This window comes from Lates calcarifer, linkage group LG16_LG22 (assembly GCF_001640805.2).
Source record: "Lates calcarifer isolate ASB-BC8 linkage group LG16_LG22, TLL_Latcal_v3, whole genome shotgun sequence".
NCBI lineage: Eukaryota > Metazoa > Chordata > Actinopteri > Centropomidae > Lates > Lates calcarifer.
The window spans coordinates 13,361,641-13,386,405 of NC_066848.1; the positions used below are offsets into that span (position 1 = coordinate 13,361,641).

Below are 24,765 nucleotides of genomic sequence, written 5' to 3' on the forward strand. Positions count from 1 at the left end.
GTAATCGTAGTATATTTAATATATTATATATTGTATTAAAAACGTGAAAATAAATGGTGTGAAATGAAACATAAATAGTCTGCATGCTGTTTATTTTCGTAGTATATTTAAAATATGTACATGTGTATTAAAAACGTGAAAATAAATGGTGTAAAATGAAAAATAAATAGTTTGCATGCTTGTGTAGTTGGCCCAGCTGCAGCAGCAGCCTCGGGGCAGCATGAACTTCAGCGTGAGGAAAAAGAAGCTTCTTTGACGTCAGCCACGCTAGATTTCAGCAATCCAAGATGGCGGAGGTGAGCGGGTTGAGGAGCAGAAATCACTTCGAACCCAACTGCAAAAGCCGAGTCGTTGACGAAGGTAAACCGCTGTTGATTTTGTCGAGTAGGTGTGTGACAGTGAGGAGTAAGGAGTACGGAGGTTAGGGAATGGGGGGTTACAGTTTAAAGTGTTTTTTGTTTCTGTCGCCTTTGTCTTCGGCAACAAACTCTCGCTTTTCCGTTAGCCAGCGCTGTGTTTTCAGTTGGGAGACCCGCGGTGCCCTACCGAATGTGGCACCCCTGCCAGAACATGCCTCTTGTAATTCGTAAAAAATAGTGTAAACAAAACCCAAACTGTTTAGAAAACAGTGACAGTTTGTCAGTCTGTGCTTTATCTGTGTGTAAACATGTTTTCCCAACGTAACTCGGGCTGGAAAACTGATTCTGACCCGGATACAAAATTCAACCGTGGCACCTGTCGACTCATTTATCCGGGCCGTCACTTTCACCTGGCCCACAGAGGACCAGTGGCTTGTCCGTGGTTTCTTGTCTCTGAACCCGGCTGTAGTTGTACAGTCATCTTTAATTGGCTTAAGCTATGCCGTTTCTGAACTTTGAAACAGTCTGCGTTACACCAGTTTCCTGTAACGGGGGTTCACTATACAGTCAACACATACGTTAATCTTCTCATCCTCATGAGTCGGATATTTTTAAATACACTATTATTAGTTGGTTCAGTTTGCCAGCAGACTTATCCACGGAATTGCGAAGTTAATTTTGTCCTCTGAATACAAGTATAGTGCACAGTGTATTTTACAGTAAGGCAAAGTCAAGCAATTGTTAAGGGATAAGTTCACAGTTTTACAAGTCTGTCCTACCAGAAGTCAAGTGCCCGTATGCACACTGAAACAGGTTTTATTTCCTCAAATCATTCCTTCTTTTCATACCTGACATTAAAATGATAGGGGACAAAATCCACAACCCTCCATATGAGTAAAACTAAAAGTTTGGTGGAAATTGTTACAGGTATTTTTTCATTATTTACAATTATTTTATAGATAAAGTGATCAATAACTCAACTGAAAAATATCATGATCACGTTTTTCATTCAGAAACCTCCAACTATACAGAATATGTTTGGATCCATCCAGTCACCACAGTGCTGTCCTTCCATAGGATTTAAAGTATCGCAAAGTATGTTATACAGCTGAAGTGTATTGATTAAACTTGAACTGATTATCAACTACTTTGACAGTCAGTTCACTGATTACAAAATTTTCCATGCAGATTGCTTGAGCTATTTCCTGTCTCAATTGTTAGGCTGTGCAGCTTTTCATTGTAGTGTGATGGCACACTGAATACCTTTGGGTTTTGGACCTTGGATAAGACAAATAATGATGCCACCTTGTCCTGTGACAGTGGAACAACTTTATGATATTTTATAGGCCAAACAGTTTCTGTTAATTGAGAGAATAATTGCAGAATAATAAATAAAGAAAATACTTCTTTGAAAATGAAAACAAATGTACTCCCACACTCTCTTTGCTTTAGCCTGTTATTGTTAAGTCTGAACCTTGTCAAGACTGGTAAGCAAATAGTAAATAATCAGTCTCCAAGGCTCATCACTGAGATAAGGAGTCCCTTATCGTGATAACCCTTATGTCTACTTTCACACAGGCCAGCTGACTCTGTGGCAACACCATTCACTAACTGTGGCTGCTCTTAATCTGCACTTTGTCCGCACAGACTCTCAGTTGGTCCGCTTGCTGCAACTGAACATTTGCCCTCCTTGACTCATGTCCAGAGAGGCCGAGTCAGGTTGTCTTTTGGTGCTGGTGTGCAGGGAAGTCAGTGTACCTGCATCTTAATAAGGGGGTTTCCTACAATCCAATACAGGGGATTCCTTGCTCTCTGTCATAAACCCAGTTTCTGTAGTCCTGTTGTCTTGACATAGAATAAGCAAATGCTGCCTGGTTACTGAAACAGTTTTCCCCCAAATTACTTAAAATTCATAGCCTGGATGTCACAAGGCTAGAGGAATGTGTTGAAACCCTGCTTGAGAAGCTCTGGCATTATTAACCAGCATTGCAACAAAAGAGAGGAGATTTTTGCATGGATTGTCCCGCTTTTGTTAATTTCCTACATTCCTGCACTAAACCTCTTAAAAAGGTCAGGGAAATTTAAAGTGTGAAACCTCCCATATTTAGACAGCTGCTTAAGTAAAGTGGATCATGGCCTTATCAAAGTCTGCCTCAGATATAGTGCAGGAGTCCAGGGAAGGGAGAGCTGATGTAGGACGCAGTGCAGAGATGTAGGCTAGCTTTCATAGACACACATTATTCTTGCCATACATAGTTAAAGCGAGACACCCATCAGAACCAGAGGGGACCCAGGACTGAAAACAGCAGTGTGTTTATCTGCTTTTCGTGCATGATGTGGTGCACGAACTCATTTCATCCTTTGATATCTTTGTGAGTGAGTGCATGGGCAGGAAAACATGTAGGCCAGTTAACATCTGCCCAGACCCTCCATAAGATAAGAAGTAAGTTGGCTAATTTTAGTTCTGCCCTGGTTTTCTGCAAGCTGAGGAGTAGGACAGAGCACTAGTCACTTTATCATGAAGTACAAGTGTAGTAGTGAGTGCACATATCAGCAAAACTAATGGTTTTCCACCGGCTGTTATGCTTCCTTGCATGCTTATTGTGTTTTGTCTCTCGCACGCATTCTGCTGCAATACAGAGTCCTCGCAGTCCCAGCAGAATAGTGTCTTTGTATGTGTCCCCTCTATGGCTGCAGTCTGTGCCACTTCATCCTGCTGAGTGCTGCTCTGGGTTTGATGGGAACCTGCAGTGCCACAGATTGAGGGGAAATGTGCAGGGCTAATTTGTGTGCTGAGCAGATTACTGTAACTGCCCAGTGCTTTGTAGCAGCTCTTCAAACAGTAGTACTGCATTGCTGCTGCTGCTGCTGCTGCCCTTTGGGAATTTGCAGCACCTTCAAGGTGAACTATGAATGTACCTTTTATAGTTGTCTCCTTGAGCAAGAACATCAATTATTCTTATGATTAATCGTTGAGTCTGTAACATCTAAGAAAGTAGTGGATTATACCCACATTGTTGTCCTGCTGTTGTTTAACAAGCAGTCCAAAATCAAAATGTATTTTACAGTGATCTTCAACACATAAAAAAGCAGCAAGTCCTGCAATCCAAAGTGACAGAGTGGGTTGGCAGTGCCCAGCACAGTGTGGAGTTTAAAGATCGGATAAGGTTATCATTGGAAATGCTTATTTGAAGTTTGTGATGTTTCAGTTTATTTGTGAAAAAGGTGTGGTCTTTGGCTCTCTTGTTTTCAAACTAAGGTCATGTGAAATCTAATTTGTGTGCTCACGGTTAAAATGACAAATAGTGCTACCTGGAGCTTTACATGGAGGACAAGTCTGTAACACAGGCTTTTACAGCATACACTGCTCTCCTCCTGTCAGCTACACATGGGGTGTATGAACATCCAGCTATAATCATGACATTATAGCAAATTTGACTTACATGCTGTATCAATTTTTGTACTGTTGGATGCAGGTGGTGTATCCAAGTTATGTCTGTGTAGCAGTAGGGGGTAATTTGGCCAAATATTTGGACTTTCTGTGGACATCAGTGACTTAAAGTGCAGGTCCTGTGCTTATCAAGGGTTGCAACCAAATTGGTAGGCGTGGGTCCTATTGGTTTGCCGAAACTTAATTTGAATGTGGTGAGGGCCATTATGGTGCCACAACTTAGAACAACTGAATGGCTAATCATTTAAATATTTGAATGAGCAATGCATAATACTTGTTGTTCTACCAGTTCAGTAGGCTCTCTGTTAGGCACATAAATCATGAGCTGCTTTTCTTTATCTCATGTGATAATAGACTAAATATGTTTGGGTTTTTACACTGTTGGTTGAACAATTCTAGACATTTGAAGATGCCAGTTTCACCATCGTATAGACCCAATTGATTAATAAATAAATGAATCTGCAGATTAATCAAAAATTATTGTTGTTTGCAGTCCTAAAACGTATGTGACCAAGACAAGCTCCTCATCTGTATCTATAACAGGTCGTGGTTCAGCACACTTGCTTGTACACTGCCGCTGTGGCACAGAGACAGGCAGGAAAGACTGCAGTTTTAGAGGAAACATGTGCCTCAGATTTAAAGGACTTTCACTGAAACATCAAAATGACAGAGAAGAAAAATGGGAAAGCATTGTCCTCGTAATTTCCTTTTCTTGTGTCCTTTTTGGCGGCCCTTTGTAATTTTCAGTGCAAGGCTATTTTCGAGCTTGACCTAGATGGGAAGACCAGAGTGGATAACAGTATTTAGCCCAGCACAGTATGCTGGAGAGATTCCTGTCCACAATTTGACCCAAATAGAGCATTTCACTTTCTCTTTAATGGAAAACAATAGTCTGTCTGTCACGTAACCAAACTTATCACACTGGAACTTGTTCTTTAGAAAAGCGGTTTTTGGTTTTACCACATAACCCAACCTCCACATTCTTCTCCTTCTTCTCACTTTACACCCTAGAGTTATCGAACTAGTGTAATTTTATCCTTCTCTCCCTACTTTGTCTTGTTATTCAAAGGCTTGAGTGGTGTGGAGGATGTCCCCATTTTTCGGCATAAATCAAAGCCTCCTTTAGCCAAGCCTGAAGACCTGGATGATGAATTGCTTCCCAGGACCATGGCCTCGAACTCGGGCAAAAATGCCAGCCTCACCCCCTCACCAGATGAAGGGATTCACGAAGAGGAGGTAAAGAGTTAATGTGTTTCCTGCTACGGTCCTGTCTATTGACAAGATGCATGCTGTGTCTAACTAAGATCTCATGTAGTTGTGACTTTGACTCCTTCTTCCTCTCTCTCTCTGTACTCTATATAGAAGAAAATATGTTTTACATGTGAATTTGGACTTGAAAGATTGTTATAAGGCCAAAGCCATATGGAGGAACAAAGGAGAATAATTTGTTTGGTTTGTTTTTCATTTGTGAGTACGGACTATAGGTCTTAAAGAAGAGGATAGGCAAGAATGGAGATATTCCCAATAAATGTGCTCCATTTACTGAGATTTATTAGCCCAGTCATTATATTCTAAATGACTCAAGTAGTTGTTTGCGCGGTAAAACACCAGAAAAGACCATTGTATTTTCCCAGAGCCTGGTGATGTCTTAAAATAGCGTTTTTTGATTGACCAACAGTCCAAAGCTCAGAGGAAAAGACGGGGAAAAGCAACAAATCCTCACATTGGAGAAGCTGAAACTATCAAATGTTTTTGCTGGAAAGATGACGATTCAGCTCCAACTTAAATCCTGAAGACAGATTGAAAAGAGAACCCAGAAGAAAGAAGATGAACTTTGTATGATTAAGAACAGCTGAGGGAGGTATTACATCTATGCAGTTGGTTTGCCTAAGCAAGTAGATAATCACCATGCCAGCTTCTGATAATAAAAACTTAAAGACACCTCACTGTAGATGTAATCCCAGCAGAGAAAAGAAAGTCCTTGTGATTTTATGAAGCATTTACAGTCTCTGGGGAAAAATTGAAATATTCTACTTTTTTGTGTATTTTACTTGTGAAAATCCTTGAATTCTAGCTGTGTCTTTGCTTTATGTCAGACTCCTGAATGTGTTCTTGTTGCCTCAATTTGTTCCTGACGCTTTACTGGCTGATCTCAGCTCTGTAATTTTCATTTCCCTGTTTCCTCCATGAAAGCTGCCTCGTCAGCACAGTGTAATCGCTTGAACCTCTCTGGATGCCAGGGAAAGCCCTGATTGATTGCAAACTCATGTCTCTAGGCAGTGATAGAGGAAGAAAAAGCCAGGCCCATCCAGATTGTCCTGGCCAATGAGGATGAGCACAGCTTCGAGCTGGACGCCGCAGCGCTGGAGAAGATCCTGCTGCAAGATCATGTGAAGGACCTGAATGTGGTCGTGGTGTCTGTGGCTGGGGCTTTCCGCAAGGGCAAGTCCTTCCTGCTGGATTTCATGCTGCGATACATGCACAATCAGGTGAGATTAATAATGTGTGACTTTCATGATGTTTCTGGACATACAAGGGTATATATTCCTGTGGAGGGACACTCATTTAGTTAACAACAAAACACATAATGTAAGTTGTTCCTCTTATAATTCTGCATATTGAAACTCTTTAAAAGTATCCTTGCATGATGCTGACTGCCACAGTGTTGTTTTTATTAATAAAAAAGGAATATGATCTGTTGAAGAATCAGATGTTTTTTTTAAAGGAACACATTTGAGATTTTAACTTTAGCAGTTGATGGGCTCATCAACATCCTCACTTCCTCAGTGCCCACTTTATTAGCTACACATGTACACTCTAATACAATACAATCCAATACAACAGGCCTGCCATAAAATCCATCTTTACAAAGCTCGTAATGTCAGTTTTTGGTGACAAAAACATGTGTAAATTCAATTATATATTTATTACAGAAGCCACAGTAAAAAGTGGTGTTGTTCTGGACTATAGTATATTGAGAGGTGTTTCTATTTTTTGTCCTCCCTGTTTACAAACATGTCAGCGGCAGAATATTAGAAACACCTCTCACTATAATGCAGTTCAGTACACCACCACCACTAAGTATGATCTCAATGCTGAAAGGTTGTGTAATTGACAACTGAACATCATAGGCACCATTAAAGTAGAATTTATGGCAGAACAGTTGTGCTTTATTATATTAGACTGGGCACACACACAGAGATATCAGTCCTGATACTTGTATGACATTTTAAGTAATTATTTCCCAATGCTGATCAGTTGATCTGACCTCATAATCTTCGTAAGTCCATACACAGCATCAGTGAGATCAGTAAAATAAAGTGTTCCCACTACAGCAGATGAGATTACAACCAGTACTAACATGTGTACCTGAATGTGACAAGCAAAGACAAGTGCTTCTTGTTGTTTCTCATACTGAGATACTTACTCAGCCAGGTGAGTAAGACGTGCTGCAAGGGGTGTGAATAAAACTGGGCGGTTTAACTGGTCTTAACCTCCTGGGTAGGCGAGACTTGTGCTATTATTTAGAGTTTCAAAATGAGAGTTCTGGACTTACGATAAGTAATTTAATATTGCCATAAATTAAGTTGTTAAATGACTTCTATTAAGGGTTAGCTTAATACAAGCAAGTGTGAGCAGTTGAAGTGATGTCTGAATGACACAAAGTAGTACATCACATACCTACACAGTTCCTATGTACACACAAACACTCTTGTCTAAGAGCACTGTCCAACACTAGTTTCAACAACTAGTCCTTCAGAGCATCAAACGGCAGCTGGACTCTCAGAAGTAGCTCGGCTCACCTTACACTTGCTCACACATATTCTGTCTAATACACACACACACACACACACACACACACACACACACACACACACACACACACACAGAGAGAGGAAGAATGTTATGACCCTTTCTCACAGCTGTTGGGTAGCATGAACATGGGCATTCATGCAAGTCTGACCTGAGGGAAACAGTGATACCTTTTATTCAGCCCATGCTTCTTTATATTCAGTTACATACAGTAGTTAGTGTTACTAATGGTATTAGGTGGTTTGTACTACTTCTACAGTGGTGTAATTATGTGGAATATTATTGGTTTGCAGGTATTTGTTTTTATCAAATAACAAATCATCATCTTGCTCTGTCATAAGATCGTAGTTAGTAATGCAGGAGTGATGCACTCTGATGTTGTATAACCAGGAATCAGTGTTCATGCATCCTTTGAATTGCAAATCAGGTATTTCGAGGCTTGTTCATACATTTCCTGTTTGTGGTCAGTGGCTCTCCCCACTTGTCAGCCAGAAGTACAGACAAGGTCACAATGTTTTTCTTTTAATTGAAGCTTATTTTGTCTGTTTTTGGAGGGGTGACACAAAAATCTTTCTCTTGAAATATTTGATTTTTGTTTTTGTTGTCTAATTCTAAAATTTTCTGTCACTTGTTATTGTGGCAGCTACATTTAATTTAGTGTCTTCAAAAGTGACCTGTTCTCACCTGTTACTGTGTGGACGCAATACACTATAAAATCACCAATGGCTTATGTTCATCCCAGTCAGCGGTTGTGTGAACGTTCAGATGAAATTTTATACAGGGTTTGGAAGCATTGTGATCAAAGACAAACAAACACTCTCTTCTCTGGTGAGGGTAATTAAAATACAGTACAACACTAAAATGCAGTATAGTATTTCACCACAAGTATTTTTCTCATACCATTACCCCACCCCCCTCTCCACAATCTCTGTCACTTCTTTCCTGTCCCATCTCTGTCTCCTCCTCCTCCTTTCGCGCTGCAGCAGAGTGAGCCATGGATTGGAGGTGATGATGAGCCCCTGACGGGGTTCACCTGGAGAGGAGGCTGCGAGAGGGAGACCACAGGAATTCAGATCTGGAGTGAGGTGTTTGTGGTCGACAAGCCAGATGGCAGCAAGGTAGACAAACAAAATAGTCCCTATATGAGCTTTGTGAGAAAATGCTGTTGTCACGTATGGTTAAAATGTGTCTTTGGGAGAACTTGATAAACAATTTAAAGGGAATGCACAAAAACAAACACTGCCTGACATACAAGATGAAGTTGCCAGATTACATTTGTTGCATTTTGTCCCAACAGGTAGCAGTACTTCTTGTTGACACTCAGGGAGCGTTTGACAGCCAGTCCACCATTAAGGACTGTGCTACTGTGTTTGCCCTTAGCACAATGACCAGCTCTGTACAGGTGGGACTTAAAGCGTGTTTTGTTTAGAAAATATGCTGTTCCTTTTTCCCCCTAAAGTATCAACATTTATGTGTCATGTTGTTTGTTTCTTTGTCTGCAGGTGTACAATCTCTCCCAGAACATCCAGGAGGATGATCTGCAGCATCTGCAGGTTGGTGTAATTTCTTTTCCCTCGAGGAAAAAGCAGCAGCAAAGTCTGTGACAGTTTTTTCTCTTTTCTGATGGTCATTTATTTTTCTCACCATTGTAGCTCTTCACAGAATATGGTCGGCTGGCAATGGAAGAGATCTACCTGAAACCTTTTCAGGTACTGCCTGCTTCTGTTCTATACATGCATGTAGTGTGGACATTTGTGTAGTCCCGTCTGTTAAATTTTGCTACTCAATCTGTTTGTTGTGTGTTTCAGTCCCTGATGTTCCTGATTCGGGACTGGAGTTATCCTTATGAACATGACTATGGCCTGGAAGGAGGCAACACCTTTCTGGAGAGAAGACTACAGGTGAGAATATTTTTTTTGAAAGTTGAAAATGCACACCTGTTTTAATGAGCACACAGGTTGGTGGAGAGAGGAAATATTTTTCTACTCTGATATTTCTACACATTGTTGAAGATATTTATGTAGAGGGTCACTCAATCACTGTTCCTGTCAGACACACCACACTTCCTTTTTGAAAAGCACACACATACTTAATGTCAGTGCTCAGGTGTTTGCACAGATTTGCTTAACGTGTGTACATATTCACAAATCAGTCAATGACAAAAGACAAGCACACACTTTCACTGTGAGAGTATATTGTTGTCTGCTGACACAGGTAAAACAGAACCAACATGAAGAATTGCAAAATGTGAGGAAGCACATCCACTCCTGCTTCTCAAACATCGGCTGCTTCCTGCTGCCTCATCCCGGCCTCAAGGTCGCCACCAACCCGTACTTTGACGGCAGGCTGAGAGGTTAGAAAAAATGAATAATGAAGAATGATGGCTAAAGGCTGCTTGATTGAAATGTCATGCTCCAATGGGACACTCAGCGTGCGTGTTTGTGTGTTTCAGACATCGATGGTGATTTTAAGAGGGAGCTGGCCAAGCTGGTGCCTCTCCTCCTGGCCCCAGATCGACTGGTAGAGAAGGAGATCGGAGGCAACAAAGTCACCTGCAGAGATCTCCTGGAGTATTTCAAGGTCCTGCACAATTTTACTCAAGTCCAGTGGTTTTCACACTGTCACAGGCCAATGAATATAAAGCCTCAGATTATTCACTCTGCTGCTCAGTCTGCTAACAGAGAATGAGTCATTTAAGGGAAAAAAACCAAACAAAAGCTTTGGGGTGAATAAACAACACTGAATTGTTTTTGATATTTAGCCACAGTAGACACCCAAGAAATCCTGTGTGGCACACTGTAGAGAAAAGAAAAAACACTTGATAATCACATAATATGATAAAGTGAAGACTGTGTCAAACCAGCGACACACATTACCAACAGTTTTGGTTGTGGTTTGCAAAGTCTGGTTTTAAACTTTCCATTTAGTTTGACACAGGACACACAAGAAGTGGAAGTAACACTGGTGTGCTAAGTGAATTATGCTTCAGTGTTTGTCAGTACACCCCAGCCTTGTGCCTTAAGTACTTACCAGGTTGTCCCAGTGTTAGCTGTCAGAATATTAACATGGTACAGGAAACACAGTGTGATAATCTGTATTATTTGACATTCCTGCAGGCTTACATAAAGATCTACCAAGGTGAGGAGCTGCCTCACCCGAAGTCCATGCTGCAGGTTAGTTTCTGTCCCAAAACTGAGGGATCTTATTAAGTATGGGTCTGACTTTTTAGGTTTTAATTCTTATCTCCTATGGTCATTGAAGATATCTCGAATCTCATTGTTGTTTCTCAGGCAACAGCAGAGGCCAATAACTTGACTGCTGTGGCAGGAGCCAAAGACATGTACAGCAAGAGCATGGAGCAGGTAACAATATGTCTGTCTTTCACAGTCCTCATGAATCAATAACCCAAAGGTTATTAAAGTCCAAGGACCACCAGGTGTTGTTTGAAGAATGGCATGGTACAGTCATTCTAATTTTAGTATTGGTGTGCTCCTGTAGAGCTTGAAACCATCTTTGACTTGTCTTCTGTCCTTATCTTATCAGTCAGTCACACTCTTCCTCTGTCACTTCTAATGATATCTCTTTCCATCTCAGGTCTGCGGCGGGGACAAGCCATACATCGCCCCGGCTGACCTGGAGCGTTGCCACGGGGAGTTTCGCGAGCACTCAGTGCGTTACTTCCGCTCTGTGAAGAAAATGGGCGGCGAGGAATTCTGCCAGCGCTACCAGAACCAGCTGGAGTCCGAGCTGGACGAAGCCTTCACCAACTTCTCCAAACACAACGACGGCAAAAACATCTTCTATGCAGCACGCACACCCGCCACGCTGTTTGCGGTCATGTTTGTGACCTACGTGGTGTCTGGGGTGACAGGCTTCATCGGTCTTAGCACCTTAGCAGTGCTGGCTAACCTGGTCATGGGCGTGGCGCTGCTGTCCCTCTGCGCCTGGGCGTACGTGAAGTATTCTGGAGAGTTTCGGGAGGTGGGAACGATGATCGATCTGGTGGCTGAGACACTGTGGGAACAGGTGGGTAGTTATTGTGATAGAGTGTGTGTGTTTGTCAGGTTAATCCACGTGATGAGAACAGAGACTGTCTTGTAGTAATCCTTATTAGGTTGGTAGGTTAGGTTTGGTTTGGTTGAAGGGTAACACTGTCAACAGTTAAATGACATGACATGTCATGGTTGTTATTTTGGTTATATGATATTCATTTATTGATTTTGTCTTTCAATTAAAAGTTTAGATTAGAATTTGTCAGAAAAAAGTGAAAAGTAGTCAGTTTTCCTCAGAAGTCAGGGTAATGGCCTCAAATTATCTTTTTTGTTATAGCAGAACTCCAAAACACAAAAATGTCCCATTTATGTGATATGTAACTGATATGCAACAGAAGCTGGAGCCAGTTTGGCTTTGTTCTTATTAGATAAGTTAAATAATCAGACAGTTACAATTTGCTGTTAGTGTGTGTTTTGTTTTCCCTCAGTTATTTTTGTGGGTTTTTTTTGTCTTTGTTTTTGTTTTTTTTTTAAATCATTTGAGAAATGGAAATTAAAGGATTTACATAATCTGACCTGAGGAGGAGTTGGTGAAAAATTATGAAAATAGGGTATTAGTTTGGGTTTAGGTTGAAGTGAAAGCTTTAAAATAATAGTTACTTTTTGTTTTTTTATTTATTTATTTGCATTTTATTTCTCCAGGGATATAACAGTATAAAGTGCATGTATGTGTGTTGATGCCACTGGTTTCTACTGTAGTTTTCTGTATTAGTTTGACTTCACTTGAAGTTTTATAACGCTGCACCCCCATTTCTTGGCCTCCTGCAGGCCCCACCTCCAGCCGGGGTGCATAGCAAGCCCCTGTGACCTTAGCTGTGCGTATGGGACATACAGACGCTTTATGGCCTGGCTGCTGACAATAGAAACAAACAAGGTCCTTACCAGGTGGTCGTTGGCCTGAGGCAGTGTTGGGAATACCTGGAAGGCCCTGGTTGCTCTCCTTTCTCATTGGTCTAGCTTGTGGTATCTGGAGTGATGAACGATGGTGTGCGCCAGTGGATCTGGTAGCTGGTCCTCCTCTACGAGCGTTGAGGTATTGCAGAGCCAGCTTGGCAGCCGCAAGTCCCTCAGCTGGCTCATGCTCCTTCACCCAGGTCCTCACCTCACTGGGAAGCACTCGCAGTAGCTGCTCCAGGATGAACACCTCACCGATCTCCTCCTTGGTGTGCTGCTCTGGTCGAATCCAGCGTCGGTAGAGCCCCTTAAGGCGGTGGTAGGTCTCAGTGGGCGTCTCACCAGGTGGGACAGTAGATGCCCTGAACTGCTGCCGGTATGTCTCAGGGGAGATGTCGAACTTGGCCAGCAGTGCTGCTTTGAGATCTGTAAAGCAGTGGGCTCTCTCCTCATCCATTGCAGTGTAGGCTTCCAGTGCCTTCCCTGACAACAAGGGAACAAGTCTGCATGCCCACTCACTCTCCGGCCACTTCCATGTCTTTGCAATACGTTCAAAGCGCATTAAATAGTTCTCAATGTCCTCACCCATTTGATATGGAGGGATTTTTGGCTCTGCCATCATGGGCCTCAGGGGTCCAGGATTGGGCCTCTGTCCTAGTCCTGACTGTGTGTCTGTGTCAGAGTCTATTGAATTAAATGATGATGACTGTGGCACATTGATTTGGCGGCGAGGTGCTGGGGTCGGCAGGTCCAGTCTGGGACTACTTGCAGTCATTGTACTGGGAGTTGTAGCTGCAGCAGCTTGAGTTACCTGTGGTAGCTGGGCTGCTGGCTGGAGAGACATCCTCAGACTGCGAAGCTCCTCCAGGAGGCCCTCCTCCCTCCTCTGTTGCCCCGTCAAAAAGTCTCTCATCAGGGTCAGTAGCTCTCCCCCTGCTGCACCTGAAGATGAGGGGCCAGGCCTAGGATCCTCTTCCTCCTCCGTTGATGAAAGTAAACTTTCCCACGCTGGATCGGCCCCCTCTGCCGCTGCTCCTGCCTGCTTCAGCTGTGCCCGCTGCTGGGAACGCAGCCCCGTCCGCCTAGGGAGGCAGGTTATCTTCTTGCGACTAGCCATCCCACTCCTGACACCATCTGTCACGGGGTTCTTTCTTAAACCTCCCCAAAATCCAAAAATGGTGGAGGTAAGGGAAAGAAAAAAAAGAAAAATCCCGGGAAAAACTCACAGGCGTAGTCAGAAGATAATATGGTGCTCTTATATGCTTTATTTTGCCGCCCCCCCCCCCCAAAGTGCAAGTAGTGATAATTTTTTTACAGTGCGAAAATTAGTACCAACCAAAGAAACAATGCAAAAAAAAAAAAAACATCAAGAAAAAGTTAAGCTGAATAGAGTTCTACAGTAACTCAGTAAGCATGAGAGGAGGTTGTTACCTCCTCTGTAACCAAACCAGCACTCCCTTCCCTGGGCCACAGCAGCCCCTTATAAACCCATAGCCCCTCCTTCCAGGCTCCAGAATTAATAGGAAAACACATTTTTTCCTCTAACAATGCCTCTAAAGGCTCCACAACACAAATCTAAATTAAACAAAAATTAACTGTGTTTTTATAAATGCAGTTCCTTTCATCCACAATGCAGGACTGGAAAATTTCAGAGAAAATAAACGAAGACCAGAAATACATATATCAGCTTGGTCACATGACCCCGAAACCCCGCGAGAACATGGCATATAATAGCGGCAAATGCTATGCCCCCGTTTTGCCGCCTCATGCTCCGCAACCGGAACGACTGATATGCCGCCGGTGAGTAACATGTGTAAATGTATGTTTGAAGAGACATAGAACTACCAAGTGTGCACCCCTGGTCGCTCTACTTCAACAAGAATGGGAACATGACTGACTGATTGGAAAGTTCGTTAACTAGGGAAAACGGGATGGATCAGAAGTTTTATGTGTGTGCGTGTATGTATGCCGGTACATGTGTGTGCGCTCCCCGCCGTCAGTGACGGAGCCGCTCCGTCACATCATCCCCCTCCTCCCGAGGGTTGGCGATGTACGGCAACCTGGAGAGGTAATCTGCCACCACGTTGGTCTTGCCCGATCTGTGGTGGACTCTAAACCTGAATGGCTGAAGAGAAAGGTACCATCGGGTGAGGCGGCTATTGTGGTCCTTCATGGAGTTAATCCAGGTAAGAGCTCTGTGGTCAGTGTCCAGATCAAACTCCCGTCCAAGCAGGTAATATCGTAGGCTCTCCAGTGCCCATTTGATGGCCAGGCCTTCTTTTTCCACTGTAGAATACCTGGTCTCACGTGGCTGCAACTTGCGGCTCAGGTAAAGGATGGGTTGTTCCTCTCCAGGATCCCCTTGGGCCAGGACTGCTCCAAGGCCGACAGCCGATGCATCCACCTGTACCAGGAATCTCCTGTTGAAGTCTGGACTTTTGAGGACCGGTGAATGACACAGGCATGCTTTAAGAGAGCAGAAGGCCTTTTCACAGTCATCTGACCAGATAACCGGGTTTTTCTGGTCTTTGCTGGTCAGCGCGGTGAGTGGTGCTGCGATAGTTGCAAACTGGGGGCACAAACCTCCTGTACCAACCAGCCAACCCCAGGAAGGACCGTACCTCCTTCTTGGTGCGAGGTCGAGGGCAGTTTAGGATAGCCTCCAACTTATCCACTTGTGGCCGCACCTCCCCTCGCCCAAGCTGATAGCCCAGGTAGCGTGTCTCCTGCCGTGCCCACTCACACTTGGAGGGGTTGAGAGTTAGTCCAGCTTTCTGAATCTTCTCCAAGATCAGAGACAAGTGATGAATGTGTTCCTCCCAGGTGTGGCTGAAGATCACCACATCATCCAGGTAGGCTGCGCAGCAGTGGTCGCAACCCTGAAGGACCCTGTCCATTAGCCTCTGGAAGGTGGCTGGAGCACCATGTAGGCCAAATGGCATTACAGTAAACTGGAAGAGTCCCGCTGGTGTTCTGAAGGCTGTGTAGGGCCGGCATGTCTTCTCCAGTGGGACCTGCCAGTACCCCTTACACAGATCAAGGGTGGTGATGTATTTGGCAGCACCGATCTTCTCAAGCAGGTCATCGATTCGGGGCATGGGGTAGGCATCAAACTCTGAGATGGAGTTGAGTTTCCGGAAGTCTATACATATCCGGAGTGAGCCATCCTTCTTAAACACAATGACCACTGGGCTACACCATTCAGAGGTAGAAGGTTCAATCACCCCAAGTCTCAACATCTCCTCCACCTCCTGATGAAGTTTTTCCACCAGCTGCTGTGGGACACGGTAGGGACGCTGGCGGATGGGTCGGCCATCTTTTAAGCGGATAATGTGCTCAATCAGTGTCGTTTTTCCTGGCCTCGCCGCAAAAAGCTGAGAGGTCTCCTGAAAGACATGGAGGAGCTGTGTAGCTTGCTCTGGTGTAAGATGGGCCAACATAGGGGGAGAAGTTCTGGTCAGAGCCTCCAGTTCTGTTTCCACTTCCTCCTCAGGGTCCACCTTCCTCACCATCAATGTCTGTGCTGGAGCCAGGATGGGGTCCTCCTTCCATTCTTTCAGCAGATTGATGTGGTAGATCTGCTTTGGTTTCTTCTTTTCTGGATGCAGAACTTCATAAGTCACTGGCCCCATTTTGCGGTTGATGGTGTATGGCCCTTGCCATTTTGCCAAGAGTTTGTTGCTGGAGGAGGGAAGGAGTAACAGCACTTTTTGGCCAGGCTGGAATTCGCGATGCCTTGCCTGTTGATCATACCAGGTCTTTTGGCCCTTCTGTGCTTCTCGCAGATTGACCTCTGCCTCTTCCAGATATTCTGCTAGCCGTTCTCTCATTTCCAGAACAAAAGGTACAATACCTTTCTCGGTGGTTGTGGGGGAAGGAGTCTCCCAGCACTTCTGCAGTAAATTCAATGGGCCCTGTACATCCCAGCCATAAAGCAGTTCAAATGGAGAGAAGCCTGTTGAGGCTTGGGGAACCTCTCGGTATGCAAACAACAGAAAAGGCAGCCAGCGGTCCCAGTCCTTGCCTGTGTCATTCACAAACTTCTGCAGCATCCTCTTCAGGGTTTGATTGAATCTTTCAACAAGGCCGTCGGTCTGTGGATGGTATGGTGTGGCCTTGATTGCTGCAATTCCAAGTTCTTTGTAGAGAAGCTGCAACAGTCTGGAGGTGAAGTTAGTTCCCTGGTCTGTCAAAATCTCATCTGGTATCCCCACTCTAGAGAACAGTTGCACCAAAGCTCGCATAACAGTGGGAGCAGTGATGGTGCGCAGGGGAAAAGCCTCTGGAAACCGGGTGGCATAATCACATACCACCAAGATGTACTGGTGACCACCACTGCTCTTCACCAGCGGGCCGACAATGTCCATAGCAATCCGGCGAAAAGGAATGGAGATTACTGGGAGTGGTTGCAGGAGGGCTCGATCTGACTTGCGGGGAATGGCGGTTTTCTGACAAGTGGGACATGTAGTGCAATATTTCTGAATGTCTGTGTACATGGAGGGCCAATAAAAGCGTGCACTTGTGCGTAGATGTGTCTTGTTACGACCCAGGTGCCCAGCCCATGGGAGTGTATGTGCTAAATGCATAACAAGTGGTCGACAGCTTATAGGGATTACCAGACGTTTGTGGCCTTCCTCAAGTATGTACAACACATCTTTCTCTATAATAAACTTGGCTTTCCCTACACATTTTCCATCTGTCTCTGCTACCACCTTAGCAAACAATGGTTTCAGAGTTTCATCCTCCCTCTGTAGCACAGGCATATTTTCAGGTACTTCCCACAGCAAACCCTCTCTCTTAGGTTCTGATGACCTTAGCTGCTTTTCAAAACGGCGTTGGCGGCAGGATTTTCTTGGCCCCTTGGTCCCCCCCTCACACAGACTGCTGTCCAAGTCTGGGAGTGGTTGGACACCAGCTCTCGCTAGGGCTCGAGTGATCACAGGACAAGAAGCATTTGTATTAACTTCCCCCTCCTTCTCTGAGTCTGTTTCTACTTGTATTTCTTTTCTGTTTTCTTCCTCGGACAGTAAATGCACAAGTACAGGTAAATCCCACCCCAGGATGGCATCAACCGGCAAGTTCTCTACCACCCCAACAGTCAACAGATAAGGCTGTTCATCAATGGTCACAGTTAGGTCTGCTTTGGGATAGGGATGCTTATCCCCATGGACACACAAAATGTCTTCCTGTCTGCTGTAGTCCACACTGCCCACTGGCACCAGACTGCGTTTTACCAGTGACATGAAACTGCCAGTGTCCAACAGAGCAGTAATTTGGTGGCCATTTACAGTCACAGTTTTATAACGCTGCACCCCCATTTCTTGGCCTCCTGCAGGCCCCACCTCCAGCCGGGGTGCATAGCAAGCCCCTGTGACCTTAGCTGTGCGTATGGGACATACAGACGCTTTATGGCCTGGCTGCTGACAATAGAAACAAACAAGGTCCTTACCAGGTGGTCGTTGGCCTGAGGCAGTGTTGGGAATACCTGGAAGGCCCTGGTTGCTCTCCTTTCTCATTGGTCTAGCTTGTGGTATCTGGAGTGATGAACGATGGTGTGCGCCAGTGGATCTGGTAGCTGGTCCTCCTCTACGAGCGTTGAGGTATTGCAGAGCCAGCTTGGCAGCCGCAAGTCCCTCAGCTGGCTCATGCTCCTTCACCCAGGTCCTCACCTCACTGGGAAGCACTCGCAGTAGCTGCTCCAGGATGAACACCTCACCGATCTCCTCCTTGGTGTGCTGCTCTGGTCGAATCCAGCGTCGGTAGAGCCCCTTAAGGCGGTGGTAGGTCTCAGTGGGCGTCTCACCAGGTGGGACAGTAGATGCCCTGAACTGCTGCCGGTATGTCTCAGGGGAGATGTCGAACTTGGCCAGCAGTGCTGCTTTGAGATCTGTAAAGCAGTGGGCTCTCTCCTCATCCATTGCAGTGTAGGCTTCCAGTGCCTTCCCTGACAACAAGGGAACAAGTCTGCATGCCCACTCACTCTCCGGCCACTTCCATGTCTTTGCAATACGTTCAAAGCGCATTAAATAGTTCTCAATGTCCTCACCCATTTGATATGGAGGGATTTTTGGCTCTGCCATCATGGGCCTCAGGGGTCCAGGATTGGGCCTCTGTCCTAGTCCTGACTGTGTGTCTGTGTCAGAGTCTATTGAATTAAATGATGATGACTGTGGCACATTGATTTGGCGGCGAGGTGCTGGGGTCGGCAGGTCCAGTCTGGGACTACTTGCAGTCATTGTACTGGGAGTTGTAGCTGCAGCAGCTTGAGTTACCTGTGGTAGCTGGGCTGCTGGCTGGAGAGACATCCTCAGACTGCGAAGCTCCTCCAGGAGGCCCTCCTCCCTCCTCTGTTGCCCCGTCAAAAAGTCTCTCATCAGGGTCAGTAGCTCTCCCCCTGCTGCACCTGAAGATGAGGGGCCAGGCCTAGGATCCTCTTCCTCCTCCGTTGATGAAAGTAAACTTTCCCACGCTGGATCGGCCCCCTCTGCCGCTGCTCCTGCCTGCTTCAGCTGTGCCCGCTGCTGGGAACGCAGCCCCGTCCGCCTAGGGAGGCAGGTTATCTTCTTGCGACTAGCCATCCCACTTCTGACACCATCTGTCACGGGGTTCTTTCTTAAACCTCCCCAAAATCCAAAAATGGTGGAGGTAAGGGAAAGAAAAAAAAGAAAAATCCCGGGAAAAACTCACAGGCGTAGTCAGAAGATAATATGGTGCTCTTATATGCTTTATTTTGCCGCCCCCCCCCCCAAAGTGCAAGTAGTGATAATTTTTTTACAGTGCGAAAATTAGTACCAACCAAAGAAACAATGCAAAAAAAAAAAACATCAAGAAAAAGTTAAGCTGAATAGAGTTCTACAGTAACTCAGTAAGCATGAGAGGAGGTTGTTACCTCCTCTGTAACCAAACCAGCACTCCCTTCCCTGGGCCACAGCAGCCCCTTATAAACCCATAGCCCCTCCTTCCAGGCTCCAGAATTAATAGGAAAACACATTTTTTCCTCTAACAATGCCTCTAAAGGCTCCACAACACAAATCTAAATTAAACAAAAATTAACTGTGTTTTTATAAATGCAGTTCCTTTCATCCACAATGCAGGACTGGAAAATTTCAGAGAAAATAAACGAAGACCAGAAATACATATATCAGCTTGGTCACATGACCCCGAAACCCCGCGAGAACATGGCATATAATAGCGGCAAATGCTATGCCCCCGTTTTGCCGCCTCATGCTCCGCAACCGGAACGACTGATATGCCGCCGGTGAGTAACATGTGTAAATGTATGTTTGAAGAGACATAGAACTACCAAGTGTGCACCCCTGGTCGCTCTACTTCAACAAGAATGGGAACATGACTGACTGATTGGAAAGTTCGTTAACTAGGGAAAACGGGATGGATCAGAAGTTTTATGTGTGTGCGTGTATGTATGCCGGTACATGTGTGTGCGCTCCCCGCCGTCAGTGACGGAGCCGCTCCGTCACACCGCTTGTTGCCTTTTTATTTCTAGGTGTTGAGGGACAAGAATCCTCCCATTCCTTCTGTCCGCCACATCCCGTCATCCATCTCACCATGTCTAAAGAACCATTGTTTCATTTCACCTTTCAGCGCTGAGACTCTGTCACCACTTTCTTATTTTTCTCTCTCTCTCTCTTCACTCTTTGTTCAGTTGTTGACCACAAATGTAAAGTCAGCATGTGAACAGTGTTTGTGTTTCTTATCTTTACGGAGTGTTTTGGATCCACCACAACTCAACCCCATGTCTCCCCTGACTTCTCCCTTCTTCCTCTGCTTTTGTCTCTCTTCTCCACCTCCCCTGCTTTACAGAAGACTGTCAGAAAGGTGAGAGGTGCTGGTTCCCATTTCTCTGATTGTCTTCCTGCCCGACTTCCTGCATTTCCTTTCTCTTTACTTTCCCTCTACCTCCTGCTACTAATCCCCTTATACTCTTGTTATATGTGTGGTTCAAGATTAGACCTCCTTTTTTACTGTATGTCCACATTAAGCTGTGGTCACCTATACTTTTTTAAATGCAGCTAAAATCATTATACGTTTGTTCTGATTTACATTTTTTTTGAACAACTATGAAACAATGATTTAATTGCAACCATAAACACTACATGCTAAGCAGGAGTCATTCCCACTGCACTGATTAAATCCTTATTCTGTGTATTCATCTATATTGGCTTTTAAAATCGAACGATCACAGGCAACTAAAGCTCATCTTAACTTTACTATCACACAGTTGCTGACACTCACTGTGCTGGCCCATTGTTTTGGAAACTCTGTTAAACCCATACACATGAAAACACCAAGCCACCATTTTCAGATTTACACACTCTTGACACCATTTTGGAAAGAAATATGTTTACAAATTTAATTGCCTCAGTGTGGACATACCCTGTCTCCTCTCTCTCTCTCTCTCTCTCTCTTTTTTTAAAATACTTTTGTATCCTTTTTTTTTCTCTCCCTCAGCTTCTCCATCTGTCTTTCTCATCTTTTGTCCTCTCTCTGCTCCAGTGTCTGTCAGTCAGCCCTGTTCCTTGTTTAACTCTCCCGTTCCTCCCTGCTGTCCTCTCAGGTGTTTTCCAAACTTTTGGAGCCTGTCACGAGCCGCCTGACGTGGCCCGCCTCTCTCCTCCCTTCATTGCCTTCGGGAGCGACACTTGGACTTAGAGCTCTGACTCCTCTCAACAACAACTACAAGAAGACTAATTAGCCGCTTGCCACAGATTTACAGACTGTTAAACTTATTTCTCATATTGAAACTTCTGCTGGCTTCCTTTTTGTTAATTTTCAGTCCAATGGTGCTGGATTCTTACACTTTAACCCCTTGGTGTGGACACAGATATCCTCTGAACACTGATAGGCCAGAATCATCTCAGGATCTCCAGGACACAGAGCCTGCTCTAACGGTTTTTAATTATCTTATATTGTGATGAATGTGGAAAGGATGGTGACCCTCCTTTTTTTTAAATGGTCTTTTCAGTTGAAGAGGTTTTGTTCAGTTGTGTCGTGGCTCATTTTGTTCGAGAAGATTGCTTGTCTGGTCAGCATGTTGGACTACATCCTGTTTTTGTTCCATTTATTTTACCTTAGACGTTTTTCTTCCCTAACCTTCTTTTTTTCAGTTTCTTTGTCCCCTCTATAGACTGTTTTTAAATGAGTTAACTTGATTTGTTCTCACACAAAATCCTCTTTTTGTGTCCTTTGCCCTCTCTCCTCTGCTGCAGGTTTTGAAGCCGCTAAGTGAACATTATATGGAAGACAACGTCAGACAGACGGTGGTTAACTCTATCAAAGCCAGCCTGACAGAACAGGGCTCGCAGCACACCAAGTTAAAGACTCACTGACGCTCTTCCTCCTCCTCTTTCTCCCTCGTCATGTTCATTACCCGCCCCCCACCCCTACCCCCGCCCACTCGCTCAATGTGTTCAGTCCTAGAACTGTGGAACTAGTTCAACACCAAAGCTGCCCCTCTTCCCCCCCCCCACAATCATCACATCACTGACCCGTCTTTCATGAGCAGCGTGGACCTGTAGGCTCGCCGTCTGTCCTGTTCTTCATCGCCCCCCAGTGCCTCAGAGCAGAAACTCCATGTTCATGAGAGGACTGAGCAGAGAAGCCGGCAGCGTCGCCTCTTGCCAAAACAGGACCTGAAGGAAGGTCATCTTTCTCCTGTGTGCCACGCTGTGATAGATGTTTTAATGCCGCACTGTAGGCTGACACAAACACATACACACTTACACACACAGGTTTGCTGGTACCGGACTGCACTTCAGGACTGAGCTGTAATTCAGGGAAAACTGACACCGCTGTGGGCAGCTGTTATCAACAGTGGATGCAAACTGAACACTTTTCTGTGCATTTAATCGATTTGTCTTACAGGCTGGACAGTTCCGAGCTCAGCTTACTTTCTCTTCAGCCTGTTGAGTAACGTTTCCTACAAGCACAAGTGACTAATCGACTGAGAAAACTAATACTGAGGTGATGTTTTCTTTCTATCTTCTATCTTTTTTTTTTTTTTTTTTTTTTTTTTTGGTTAATTCAGTAAATCAGGAAACTTATTTTATTAATTCTACTGAAGTGAAAGTAAATTGACTGTTCTGGTCATGGACAGGCTGGACAGGCTAATTTAACTGTTAATTTCCAGCCTGCTCTGTTCTTCTAAATTGATCTCTCCTTCTATAAATCTGACAAGAAGAGATGAGTGCAGGAAATCAAGTAAAACTTGTTTGTTTGTTTTTTCTGATATACTAGTAGTTCACTTGCCTGCCTCCATTCATTCAGTTTTTTCACACTAAATTTGGAAGGTGCGTTAACCAGGTAACATTTGTCATAATCAAACTGGGCTCAGGTTGCTTCTAGATAAACCCTCTGTACACATCTGTCTTTCCCTTTAATACTTTGTGATTGTGAGAAGAGAACTGTAGAAAGCCTCAGGCCGCTCAGATTATTATTATTATTATTATTTTTGGTCTGTTGTTATTTTCGAACTGACGTGTTTTATCTGGCCTTTAGTGTCTTTGTGCCAGTGTTTGGCCCTCCTGCATGGTGTTAAGAGCTACTGTAGCATCTAGCTAACTAAGAGCTTTTAGAGCACAGCTAAAGTCGTTTAGCCAGGGAGGTTGACATTTTGACCATTTTCTCTTCCACTGCCTTTCATTAAATCACACTAGCATCACATTTTTAGGACCTGCAGACTGTATGTTTGAGTCATGTTTTTAGGGTATTTTGGGGAGATGTAGATCTTTCATAGCTCAACCCCAATTAAAGGAATACAAGACATTTATTCACTTTCTTGGCAAGAGTTAAATAAGAGGATTGATGCTACTCATGTCTGTATGATGAATATGAAGCTACAGCCAGTTAGCTTAGCTTAGCATAAAGGGTGGAAACAGGGAAACAGCTAGCTTGGCTCTGTAAAATGTAAAAAGAAATCAAATACAAATATGCCTACCAGCTAAGTAGCATTTTTTTTTATCTTGCTTGTTTAATTTAACAAAATCATGCAGAGTCATAGGTTTTTTCTTACACTTTAATCAATCAAGATAAAAGGTGCTATTAGGCTTTAAAGGTGCTGGTAGGCATACCTTACATTTGACAGAGCTAGGCTAGCTGTTTCTCTGTGTTTCCAGTCTTAATGCTAAGCTAGGCTAACTGGCTGCCCACTGCAGCGTTATATTTAAACTGACAGACATGCCAAGCGTATTTCCCAAAATGTTAAACTGTTCCTTTAACAGACAATCGATTATTTTATCCGCACATTTTTTTTCCTTTCTCTGAAAATAAATCAAAATCACTGGACTCTTATCCTTTCTCCAGTGAAGCATAGGATTATGTAGTCCTCCATCAGAGCTGAGTCTCCCAAAAGCAGCTTGATAAAATGTGATTCCTCCACAACAGGAACCTGACTTGATGAAGAAACCTGCCCCTTTATTTTTTTTAACTTTAGCTAACACATTAACAGCTGCATCACATCTGTCTGAGCTCTTTTGCATTGATTCCATCCACAGTATTTCTCACCTCAAGCACCAGTCTCGTACTGTACAGTCTCTCTTTTTCTGTGTTCACATATTACAGAATCGGGCATGTATGTTGGATTAAATATTTAAATAAACTTTGTATACATTTTATAGTGAATCAGTTGACAGTGGCTGTTTTCTTTCTTTTCTTGATCAAACTTAACAGTCTGGTTTGTTAAAGAATGATAAGTTGCTGCTATAGGGTTTACATCAGTTTTCTCATTTTCATGAGGATGGATGTTAATAAAAACGTGTGAATATTTGGATTCTGATAGGAAGCTGTTTTGATTTGTGACGAGTGGGTTGGAGACGATGTCTGTCTGCCTTTTAAAGATATCTCTGGTAATTTATTTTTGAATAAAATGTTTACCTTAAGAATAAATCATCAATATAATTCTTTTGGCTCTTTTGTTGTTCCTTAGAGATCATTTCTTTTGTTGTTTGTGTTCTCCATTGCTTTTTTAAAACACATAAGGCAAAAGTCAAAACCCATTCTGTGTCTCTTAACCTGTAGGTGTGCTGCTCCCAAACTGTTTGTCTTGTGACCTGGTGGCCTGGGTAAGCTAAACCTTTTATCATGCACAGTGCTTTTATATTGTTTTGATTTAAGGGGTAAAGGGTAGGAGAACAAATACCTAGAGCTATTGTATTTTGTCATAAACCTATTGGACAAGAAG

General features: G+C 44.0%; 1 protein-coding gene across 2 annotated transcripts; it reads left to right on the forward strand.

The window, feature by feature from the left end:
• The first annotated feature begins 242 nt into the window (after positions 1–242).
• Positions 243–22,603, forward strand: LOC108897386 (atlastin-2). 2 transcript variants are annotated; one of them, XM_018696984.2, is made up of 14 exons: positions 243–360; positions 4,880–5,046; positions 6,087–6,299; positions 8,607–8,741; positions 8,921–9,025; positions 9,126–9,176; positions 9,276–9,332; positions 9,432–9,524; positions 9,838–9,976; positions 10,076–10,203; positions 10,740–10,796; positions 10,914–10,985; positions 11,218–11,649; positions 21,797–22,603. In XM_018696984.2, the coding sequence occupies exons 1-14, from the start codon at positions 288–290 to the stop codon at positions 21,914–21,916; spliced, it is 1,842 nt and encodes a 613-aa protein (XP_018552500.1). In that variant the 5' UTR covers positions 243–287; the 3' UTR covers positions 21,917–22,603. The 2 variants fall into 2 exon arrangements, with proteins under 2 accessions (XP_018552500.1, XP_018552501.1); XM_018696985.2 differs by having other exon boundaries at positions 8,610–8,741.
• Positions 22,604–24,765: the final 2,162 nt, after the last annotated feature.

What these genes read in the sequence shown, in the direction of transcription:
- LOC108897386 (XM_018696984.2), top strand. Translation starts at nt 288, where the DNA reads ATGGCGGAGGTGAGCGGGTTGAGGAGCAGAAATCACTTCGAACCCAAC. An exon ending in TGCGATACATGCACAATCAG is followed by an intron (nt 6,300 to 8,606) that starts GTGAGATTAATA and finishes TTCGCGCTGCAG; the next exon opens with CAGAGTGAGCCATGGATTGG. An exon ending in ACAAGCCAGATGGCAGCAAG is followed by an intron (nt 8,742 to 8,920) that starts GTAGACAAACAA and finishes TTGTCCCAACAG; the next exon opens with GTAGCAGTACTTCTTGTTGA.